General features: G+C 38.2%; 1 protein-coding gene across 3 annotated transcripts in view; it reads left to right on the forward strand.

Annotated features, from left to right (window-relative positions):
- Positions 1–12,226, forward strand: part of Arhgap15 (Rho GTPase activating protein 15) — a 627,570-nt gene that overhangs the window by 382,592 nt on the left and 232,752 nt on the right. For all 3 annotated transcript variants that reach the window (XM_021155710.1, XM_021155709.1, XM_029472910.1), the window contains one exon: positions 6,872–6,970. In XM_021155710.1, coding sequence (XP_021011369.1) covers positions 6,872–6,970 — 99 coding nt within the window. The remainder of the gene's footprint in view (positions 1–6,871; positions 6,971–12,226) is intronic.

Below are 12,226 nucleotides of genomic sequence, written 5' to 3' on the forward strand. Positions count from 1 at the left end.
AACAACATGATTTATAAGTGCAGTCATGTGGAAGGTCTATTTATTTTTCTCACCAGAAGATGCTTTCAATGAAAAATCACAAAAAATGGATTTTCTCCAAACAATGTGTTGCCTGCCACACTTGGTATAAACGCTACAGCAGTAGGCTGGAGATATAATGATCACACTTGCCAAGGCCAGAGACGTTTGCAGAGGATTCCAAAAATATTGACACCTCAGGCAAGAGGCCTTTTCTAAATACAAAACAAAAGTTGTTAAGACAGGAAGAAAAGATTAGCAGTGAGCCCACAGATGGGGATGTAGGTGGGGAGTTAGGAACTCGGGGTTCTGGGAAGGCTCCCATTTTTGAATATCCATAAGGAGGAGGAAAGCAGAAATAATCCTTAATGGTGTGCCAGGCAACAAGCATGGAGTTTAGGGGCAAAGCTGGTCATATAAGCTTGCCAAGAAAAGAAAATTTCTCCTCTTTCCCACCCCCTTGTCTACACTATTTTAAGACAGAAAGTCAAACACTTTCCTGTAACATAAAGGTTCTGCTTGAAATGTTGAACTCTGAACTTGGTCAGATCTGCCGATGGGAGGTAATTCTAAATTTACCCTTAGATTTGATAATATTATTAATACTATTTGATATATTAATACTAAAGAATATCAATCTACATGGTATTCTTTCTTTGATAAGATTTCCCAACCCTCTGAGATGGGTAATTCATAACTTACGTTGAAGTCCAGTGTCCTGCTGAAGATTATTTTCAGTTGCAAATTCTTAGAAAATGGACAACCCAGATATGTAAGAATGAAAATATTCTGATCATTTAACTGTCTAGTTCAAGGATACAGATTGTATGGGGTGTGACTGAACCTAGGAGCACAAAGTGTTGTGTAGTTTCATAGCCATTATTCAGCTCTGTCCTTCACTTTTACCCTAATTCTTCTGTGTGCCCTTTAAAAGAGATTGGATGCGTACAATCTGCTTCCTGACCAATACCCTCTGGAATGAGAGAGATCTCACCGAGCCATTTTGAAGATCTAGAACTTTTATATTGTAATTGTGCCCTCTCTTTGCAATCTCCTGGGAAGAGCTATGCCCATGCTTTAGTCATATTCATAATAGTAACACACAGAAAACAACTTGAAGAAATGCCATCAAGATGAGTGGAGGGGAACCTTTGTAATTTAGGACTTGGGGAATCTAAGTAAAGTGGTAAAGATATAGTTGCTGTGGATGGCTTTTGTGCATATGTTCCATTCGCCAATTTCTTCCAAGTAGAATTACTCAGTTGACATATCCATCCTATGTAGCCAGCTCATAAGGAGCTGTGAAAACCTTAGCGTTCAACTCTAGGCAGCCTCGCAGTTCAAATCTATAAAGGCGATACTATCCTCAATCTCTCTCTACATCTGGATTTTAAATTTCTTGAAGGAGGCCCTAGTTTGAGCCATAAGACAGCCTTGGGCCTTGATAGATCATGTGGGAACTGAGATCCTGCACTCCAGAGCAATACATTCTTGAGTAAAGGCAATAAATCTTAAGAAGGATACAAGTAATATGAGAAACATTGGTGGATCTAATAACTACCGAACACAAACGTTATCTACTGACATTTAAAATATTTAGGTGGAAGGGGTTGTTTAGCTTTGTTTTGTTTTACTTCCAATGGCATTGTTTGAGATGGAAGAAGGATAGAATTTTTAGAGGATACCCATTTTTCTGGATGCCTCTGTGAGTGACAATAGTACATGTCCTCCACTCCCACATGGCCACCCAGTATTGTACATCCTCACACACTCAGCAATCAAAGATACCGTGCAGTTCATTTTTCTATCTACCCCAAACCAAATACCATGTCCTATATCCTTATCTATCTAACTCATCTCTTCCTCGTCTTCTTCCTAAGACTTTACCATAATGATCTGGTTTCCATTGTTATGACTCTCCTCTCCTAAGATGACTTTCTTTACAACCGCCCATATCTTAAACGTTGTCAGAAGCCACAGACAGTCTCTCATGTTTGTCTCCATCACCATTCTGCTACTACTGTGAAAGTCTTGTAGGAAGTGTTTATTAGCTATAGACACTTTCAGGTTGTAATACAGACTGTCTACTACCTGGCCTGTAATAATGAATGAATGATGAATGAAGGAGTGGTGAATGAAGGAAACTTTGCATTCTCTACACTACTCAGCATATGCTAGGTGTTCACTGGCATCTACTGAATTGAGTTTGGTAGAATTAAAAACAGAGACTAAGAAATTCCATAGAATTTGGTAAGTCATAGCAAGAATAAATATTAAGATATAAATAACTTTCTTTGGGATTTATACATTCACTGAATTAAAAACTGAACATATACTTCCTTATTGGTGGCTAATTTCCTGTCTTTTGGTTTTTCTCTCTAGTCTCAGGCTACTTCTTGTCCTTTTCATCTGACAGCACAGGCTAAACCATATTTAATCATAAACCTGAACTCCAGTTGAAGTTGAATCAGTAAGATATTGCTGAATAACAAATAGAACTTTGCAAAATATAGAATAATGTACAGTAAGGGTGTGTCACATGTGACCAAGAACAGGTCTGGCTGGGCAGGCCTGCTTTACATGTAGTCTGGTTGAACTTCTAAACATTGGGTTGAGTTCTGTCATACATGTTTATCCCAGAGCCAAGGATGACAGAGCAGTAGCTAGCCAGGGAAGATTTCCTTTGAGGAACAACAGAGAAAAAGACAAGGTGAGTGGAAGACTGCAGTACTCCCTGAGATTTTCATCTGGAACTGATACATTCCTATCCACACCACACCAAGCTGCCTGCAGATCAAACACAGGATCAGAGCCTACGAGGAGACATAACTGCCATGCACGCTAACAAATGGAACCTTATGGTCACGGGGAAGGTAATATAAACCCACACTCTACCTCCAAAAAGATGAAAACCATGAACAAAACAAAATCTACACCGTTATCCTAACTTTGATATTCACAACATCTTTCCTAGACTCTGTATTGCCTGTTTAGCTCAGACACAGGTGTCTAATCAACCCATCCTCTGTGACCCATGCTCTTTATAAACTGTCAAATAGACCTACCATAAGTCTAAGCATAACCTAACCATAGATCTAGTAGAATTATGGTTATAATACACACTTCACTATAAACAGTCAAGCAACCTGCTAATGTTGCTCCATATTAGTTAGAATGTGTTTGGCTGCAAGTGGTGGGTTATCCTGTTTAAAACAATGACATGTAAGAAATCTAGAGAAGGGTTTCATGGTTGGTACATAACATGTTCCATTGCTTTCTTTTGTAAAGCAAGTTAGCCTTTGTTTTATAGCTTGTCTCATAGTGACATGAATGCTCAAATTGATCCAAATGCTATCACAAGGTGATGTTCCAAGTGGGAACAAGAAGAGAAAGTATCTCTTTCTTTACAGTCTTTTCATAAGAGAGGAAAATAAAGTCTCTGGGCACATCACAAGTCACTTTCCTATGTTGCTTGTCCAGACCATCCCATCATCCAGAAGTTTAGAGATGTAGACTTCAGTCAAGAATAATCTTGGGCTGGGCAGTGGTGGCACATGCCTTTAATCCCAGCACTTGGGAGGCAGAGGCAGGGGGGTCTCTGAGTTGGAGGACAGCCTGGTCTACAGAGTGAGTTCCAGGACAGCCAGGGCTACACAGGGAAACCCTGTTTCAAGAAAAAAAAAGAATAATCTTGGGTTATATCTCATGAATTCTATTACATTTCTGTTGAAATACTGTGATTTTCTGTGCACCTAAATACGTATATGTATAGGTGTCTGCATGTTTCTTTTACTGTGTGAGATCAAAGAAATTTTTCTAGGAGTTGTTCTCTACTTCCACTATTTGGATCAGAGGAATTTTACCTAGGTTTGGGCCATGCAGCCAACCTGAGTGAATTCTAAGAACAAGAAAGGAACTAATAAAGAAAGCACTTATTTGTAGGAGATCATTAGTATTTGTCAAATAACTGAACCTAGTTGACAAGGTATAGGATACATCATAATACAAGCTTAGTTCATCAAGATTTCAATAAGCTCTGAATTTTTCCTGAATGAAGCACTCTGGTCATACTGTCATTCTCTCAAGTATTGGCACGTGCTATCCTCCATCTCTTCAAATGCCCCTTGTTTCCCTTTCTTAGCTTTCTACTCAAATCCTACTTATATCTGAGAGCTTGTCCCTTTGCTGGGAAGTTGCACATGGGGAAGACTGCTGTGACCTTTTCCCATATACTTTCACAGTGCACCTTTACTAACCCAGACACAGCATATTCACAATGACATGTTCCTTTCCTTTGGTGTCAGTCTCCTACATCAGATACATGTAGTGAATAGAGGTTGTGTGGCAACATAACCACATTTATGGCACACTCTGGGGTATCCTACGTAGAGCATAGAGAGTGTATGGCAGCATAGTGCATATTTGGGACACTCTGGGGTTACTGTGCCACATATTAAGCACTTGTGATTGTCTTTCACAGATAACTAAGTAGATTAAGGAGGAAAGTTAAAGGAAGAAAGCAAAATATCTGCACACACCAAAAATCACTTTTCTATGTTGCTTGTCTAGCCCATCCATCTTTGTATCTTTCCCTTATATCCACGTGAAAAGGAAAGCAAAACAAAGCTCAATTAGAAATTTAGCACCCATTTCATGATAGTGTCTACTTTTGTTAAATGACTTCCATCCAAAGTAATTCTCTCTGTCTCTCTATCTCTCCACCTCCCCTACCCCTTTCCCCTCTCTTTTTCTTTCTCTCTCAAACATGGAAAGACATACACCTATACTGGAACCTCCCCTACCCCTTGCCCCTCTCTTTTTCTTTCTCTCTCAAACACGGAAAGACATACACCTACACTGGAGGGCATCATTCTTACAACTCAACACCTTTCAAGTTACTGACTGTTTCAACCTTACAATATTAAAGAAATCCCAGTATATATATTTAGAACATAAACTGTTTAACTGCCTGCTTTGTTGCTGTGCAGATAGAAAGGTCAACCAACATTTGTGCAACGGATGTAAATTATGAAGTCTACTAATAGGTTTGTATGTTGTAGTAATGTTTCCTGCCTGTAACCTCTAGCCAATGTAAAATATTTGATCTGAAGTTCTAGGCAATTTTTCTTAGGTAATATTTCTGTCACGCTTTATTACAGGGATGCTCACCGTTTGGAATAAGTCTCTGCTACCTCATCAAGTGTTCAAAGCATATACAATTGTTTGCCATTTCTTTATACTATCTGGGTTTTGAGTTTATCGTCTTCCTGTTTCTTGTATAAACATGTGTTTCCACATCAGAGTGTGTTATTTATAGTGCATTAGCCTAACTTGATTCCCTCCATGACGTTTTTACCAGCACACTCCAATATATTTTCCTAAGTAATAGATATAAATACAACTTCCTTGACATCTCAGTTTCTTCATCTTCAAAGTACCCTGTCATTTAGCATTCTGTTGTGCAGCCTATATATATTTTCCTCTTAATTTCTATATATCTCAATTGCTTTTCTACAATATCCCGACTGACAATTCAGAACATTCTTGGTGAACTTCCATTATGTATAAACATTGTGTGAGTCTTGGAGACACATAGAAACTCTATGACCCTGACCCTTCTGGATTTGAATTCTAAGCAAGTTAAACAAGCTACATAGTCAACATAGGTCTAACATGTCAAGTGGAGATAAGCCCCATCCCCAAATAAAGCAAAGATATTGGTATAGACAATGGAGTTGAGTGGCACCGATCTTTCAGAGGTGGCTGGAAAATACTGTGAGAAAAAGTATCTGTTAATGAATTCATCCTTTGATCAGCTCAGAGCCCTCATGGCCCAGTCACCTCTCAGTACTTCCTGCGACTGGGGAATGGCTTGGCACTTTCAATAAATGAATCTTCAGAGAACGGTTTAAATCCAAGCCACAATCCCATAATCATAAATACAAAAAAATGCTGCTCAAAAATAATCTGTCTTATTCTAAATTAAAGGCAAGGGCCCAGTTCAGCATTGTGATCTCAGAGCCCAGTTCAGCGTTAGTTCAGAGAGATGCCCTCTGAAACAAATGGATCTTCAAAGAATCAGTCTGAGAATTATTATCTCTACCATCCTCTTATAGAAACTCAAATATGGCATAGCTCAAACAAATAAAAACACTTTAAATCATGTCTTAAATTCGGTTTAACTTTGTTTAATTTGATGTTGCTGGCCATTTTGAACATGAGTCCTGTTTCCTGCTGTATCTGTTGAACAAGCAGAGAAACCGCTATGCTGGGAGTCTAATGAAGATGACATAGGGAAGTTCTGAGCTGAATTTATCAGAAAGATACTTTCTGACAAGAGATACTTAAATCTGACAAGAGGGTGGGTATTCAAGGCAGGAGAAACACTAAGCAATACTTTGCAGTACTTCCCTTGCTACTCTCTACCTTATCAAATAACCTTCCAGAATGAATGCCTTAAATAAACTGGACAAACTGCATTCTTGATAACTGTTGAGAAACTTCTAAAACAGGCAAGATTCCAGATGTGCTAAGCTTCATTATTTCGTGGGAGCTACCTCAGCTCCTCTGCATAATTTTAGAGAAACAGAGTTCAGTCCCTTAAAGAGTATAACTCACTCATTACCCATGCCTGATCAAGGACTATGTTATTTTTCTTACCAGGAGATCAAGATTCTATTCCATAAAGAAGGGACACACAGTCTTTATACATCTGCCATAGACACTTTGAAATTATAGCAAAAATCAATTTCTATGCAAGATGAAGATCTCGGTATTGGCTATGGAAGTAGAATCGAATTAAGAACAACGCAGGCTTGGATTTTAATGAAGCTCATCTTTGTTTCGTTTGCAGATCAAATTTTTGGCTCTCATCTGCACACAGTGTGTGAACGAGAACATTCCACAGTTCCATGGTTTGTAAAGCAATGCATTGAAGCTGTTGAAAAAAGAGGTGGGTGACTGAATGTGCAGCATTGCTGAGTCCTCTGAACAGCTAGGGCTCAAGTTCACGGAACCACTTGATTTCTCTGGGAAGCCACGCAATTAAAACTTGACTTTCATTAATCGGTTAAGAGGATCAGGTTTCTTATTAACTTCAGTTTGCTTTTACAATGGGGACATTAGCAATTCTCACTAATGTTCAGTGTTTTTTTTTCTCTCCTGTTTAATATTTTGTCTGTCTGACATACTGTTGAATCAATTGCAAACTTCTTGTTTCCAAGTCAGTGGTAAAACATTCATAAAATATCAGCACTCACAGTGTTAGAACCCTCTCACATTCATGCTGGTAGATGTGCCAGAACAATTTTTTGGTAAGCCCCCAGCATCACCCAAGTGAAGTAAACAGCGTTTCTACTCACAGACAGCGATACACCATCTTCCACATGGTTCTGTTCAGAACAGAGTCCAGCTAACTGTGTTTCCTGGAACAATTAGCAGATACACCTCCACTGTTAGGATGACCTTTGACTCCTCTGTTTCACCATTCTGTTTTTCATCTGAAATTATTTCATCTCATGGAAGAGAACAAAACAAACCCCAATTGACTCATCATTTCTAGGCTAGTTTATCTGCGGAGTGTTTTTCCTTCGAACTATGACTTCATTCATTCAAGGTCATTTTTCCTGGAAGATACACACTGTAAATGCAGAATCTTAAAAAAAAATGTATTAAATAAAAAATGTGAAGCTTCATCACCATCTGTTACAAGTTTACAACATATTTCCAGGATCTAGGGGGATATATATCAAGTGAAAGATAGAGGTGTTTGCAGAGGAAAGGAATAGCTGAACCTATTCTTATTTTCAACACCTATTTCTTAAAACAATACAACCAAAGAAGGGGAAAAATATTCAAGTGTTCTGCTCAGAAAAGTCCATTTTAATACTCTCAGTGTTACCTGGCTTTATTATAGAAGCATAATAAAAACGGCATGCAATTTCTAACTCCTAGAAATTCATACTTTAATTATACAGTAAGGACAGCCTTGGGATCCTTTTATTCCCATATCAGTAGGGAATGAAAGAATAACAAGAGGGGAAGGGGTGGGTAGGGACACAGATAAAGATAGTGACTGTCAGAAAAGCACATCGACATCAAGGAGAAGTGCTGAGGGGCCAGAGAGCAGGAAACAGTTACTGTAGAATAAGCTCCAGGAGAAACGTCTATGAGGAATGAAGCTGATTGGAATTTAGAGAGAAATGTGTTTTTATTGCATGTTGCAATTTCATTTAATTTATAGGTACCTATCTTAGGAGTAAATATTATTTAATAAATACTTAGAGTCAAAATGGATCAGTGAGAAGATTGTTATTATTTCCAATAGCGAAACTATCATGATTTCCAAGAAATCTTCATTCACTTTTAAATACTGAGAACCAACGGTATGAACATTATTATATTAGATCAAAAATCCAAATAGGCCATTGGGAGAGGCCGTATAGAGTAAGATGTATGCACACAGGAAGAAGAGCTTATATCTCCTGATTTGTGAGCCTACCTAAGGCAAAATGAAAATCCCTGTTAAATGTAGCTTTGCAGTGCACAGATTTCATAACATCATAGAATAGAAAATGTCTATAAATAGGAATTGTATCTGTGCCTGGCATTTTCATGGTGATTTTTAATAAAGTAAGACGATATTTCTGCTGACAGGGGCAATCATGACAGCATTATATTTTATTGTTCCAATGTTTACTCTCAAAATGAATTTGTAGATCCAGCACTAAACAGCTGCTAATCGCACATATGATTATTAAAATAATTCCTGAGCATTCTAATGAAACTCAAAGACACTTTATAATTCTGCAAAGCAACTGACAATTCAAAGCACTTTGGCAGTGTTAGCTTAAAGGAACTCCAGATATGTTCCATAAAAAGTCATAGGTGCAGGATAAAGGTCTTACATCCATGCAAGAGTTAGGAGTGTGTATGCTTGATTACGTTTTTCTATGATCGTTTTGTTGGATTAATACTCTTACATTTATCCACCAATTCTGTTTACTCAAAGTGTTGTTTTTACTAAATTTTGGCATATTGCACCTCAGGACAGAAATAATTTATGTGAATCTAAATCCAATATTTATGCAGGCTTCTGATGACATTTGATGCAGGGTTGGTACTAGGAAGTAGCTGAAGAAAGTGCCAAGTATCTCGACATGGCTGGGGCTCAGCATGTCTAGAGTGCTCCTTCTAATGGCCAGATGCTCCTCCAGCCAAAAATCTCAACTGCACAGTCATGGGAAATGCTTATGGGTTTGTTCTAGGAAAGACTCATTTAATGAAAGTTGTGTTCACTCTCCCAGTTCTGGGGAAATGGCCTCTGTGCTCGTGATGTGGCACACTGGCTGTTACAAAAACGGGCTGGTTCCTTTCTCTTTTTCCCTTTGTGATTCTTTTCTTTAAGGAATCTATAAAACTCAAGCTGTATTTTTTAAATGCTTCTTATTTATGAACTGAAGCATGACAGGGCAGACAGTCTCAACATTGTTTCAGCCCCCTCTCAGTTTTCTTGCTGCTTGAATCTCAATGAACCAAATTTAGGCACTTGAAGTCACCCTGAAAGTTCTACCAAGTGACTAGCAAGAAGTGTATTCTTTATTCACCATCAGTTAAGTGACATGAGTTACATTTAAATTTTCCCCATGTTTGTACATAACTTAAAAAAATGGTTAAAAAAGCTTTGTAAACCAACTGGCAATTGACTTATTTGATACAGTCACTTGTCTCAGTTTGATTCCCTAAACCCTTGACCACCAAACAATGTTATCTTCCCCAGCCATTTGGAATACGGTGAGTTCTACCATTTCTGACATTGTCTATGCAGCCCTAAACATACTTCTGTACAGAGGATCACACTGATTTTTGCAGATTGCACCTACCTCTCTCTGCCTGACTTTTGTAGTTGAAGTCTCTTTGTGAGGTAACCGAAGAGACCAATGAACTTCTCAACTTGAGTTTCTTCTCCCAAAGATATGTTGGATAATCATGAATGAAGAAGCAGTCACTAGTTGTGTGTTGTTCTTCATGTTATACACTAATACTGTAGAAGAAATAGGCACTAAACACCTGGACAAAGAGCAAACAGTTCTAAGTGCTTTGAGAGGAAAGAATTGGTATAACAAGACAGGAAACCATTAAAAAGAAAGAAAGAAAGAAAGAAACCAAAGATGTATGCTTTATATTGATCTGTCAGATCCTGGTCATAAATACATGCTTGTCTGTTTTCATTTCCTCACAAGACCAAGGGAAGTTTAATTTTGTTTTATTCACGAAACTATTATCTTGACTCATTGTGTGACCATAGTAGGAGAACAAGCCAGCCATATGTGATACCCAGAAAGATGGGCTTAAGTGGAAAACCAAAGATAGACTGTGCCAGAGACTTCTTTTATAGAGAGATAAAATTTACTAAATTACTGAACATAATTCTACTCTAAACATATTTTTGTATATCAAGTAAAATTTCTGAGTGTAAGGGAATACAACTGAATTTTAAAATTATATAATAGGATTGGCATTCACTGTTCATAACATGATGTGATAGCTCATTGTTCCTTTAAGGTTTCCAGTTCTGGTGCTGTGCCCCATCAGCTTAGCATGTTAAGAGGATACCAAGAGATCCATAACTCAGCAAGCTGAATATACTTGACACAACTGAAATATGCACCTGAAAGAATTATTTGACCTTATGTGCTTCTTACCACAATTAAAAAAAAAAGTTGTTTTATTCAGTGTATGTGTCTATGTCTGTGTTTTCCTGAGTGTGTATGCCAGAGCATAGCATGGGTGTAGACAAGGGAAGTCAACTTGCAGGAATCAGTTCTTTCCGCTGTGAGGTGCCTGAGATCTAACTCAAGTTCCCAGGCTTGGCGGCACACAGTCTTACCCTATGATCCATCTCTGCAGTCCTACCATGCCGTGTGTGACCGTACCGTGTGTGTGTGTGAGTGTGTGTGTGTGTGTGTGTGTGTGTGTGTGTGTGTGTGTGGTGGGGGTCCTGTGTATGTGAGCCCACATCTCCCGAATTTGATGATTTGAGATACAAGCTGGCTTTCTGAATGTTTCAGCAGTTACTAATCAACAAAAAGGTTGCCCTTTCTTTATTTTTTTCCCTCAAACACAAAAATGCTATGACAGGAATGAAGCACAAGTAACATACTTGACTTACTGCCCAGAAGATACCCTGGGATCCATAACATGGCTTAAAGATTTAAGAAAGACCTTTAGTCTACTTCTGAGAAGGTCTTTAGCCTCAAAAGCTTTATCTCTCAACTGGACTTCATGGCAGCTGTTATATTTTTTTGCTGTCGTTTGTTTGACAGGATCCAGTTATAGGTTCCGATGTCTGTTTAAAGAAACAAGGAGGCTGTTGGCTCTCAAATCCCCCCATTGCTTGTGTGATCAGCATTTTCCCAGGCTTTTCTACATAGTTTGCCAAGCAAAGGGACTGACCTTTTGTAGCAAACACTTTTTCATTTCAAAATGCTCACTTTGATTTTTGTCCCATTTTATACTCATTCCAAACTGTTTACAACCCACTAAAAATGACTGTGAATTATATGTTTGTATAATGGATTCCTTTTGTGGTCCGAGTGGAATGTTTACTTTGAACAATTAGTTATCTTAGGGTAGATTGTAACAAGTTAGAAAAAAAAAAAAAAGAATGGGTGAAGTTATTATTGTACCTTAACTGCTCTTTAATTCCTTGTGATTATGTGAAATTTGAGAGACTGTCACTTTAACGTGAAGTTTTATATGGTCATATTTGCTAGTACCTGGGTACCATGAAAAACATGAGGATACTTCTATGAGTTAGAAAACTTCACAGTGTGGAATAGTAACAAATAGATGGGTATTTGCTGTAAACATATTGCTGTGCATATTAGGTGGGGTATACATGTGCAAGACATTATTGGATAAGCAACGGGAATGATGATCTAAATATTCTGTGGAGACATGAAACTTGTCATGGTTAATACTCTGTTACTTCACTCAGTGAACCCTTCAGTCCACTGAGATCCTACTAAGTGCTTTGGTATAAAAATAAAACTTTACGTTGCTATTTCCCGTTGCTTGAAATCCAGGCCCCTAAAGTGCAGATTGTATTGCCATAACTAGACAAGTCTTCTCCCAGCCCCGCTAACTTTATTCTCCTCATTCTTTTCTACTTTGGAATAATCTATGATAGCTGGATCCAGGCACGCAC

The sequence above is a fragment of the Mus caroli genome, chromosome 2 (genome assembly GCF_900094665.2).
Source record: "Mus caroli chromosome 2, CAROLI_EIJ_v1.1, whole genome shotgun sequence".
NCBI classification, from domain to species: domain Eukaryota; kingdom Metazoa; phylum Chordata; class Mammalia; order Rodentia; family Muridae; genus Mus; species Mus caroli.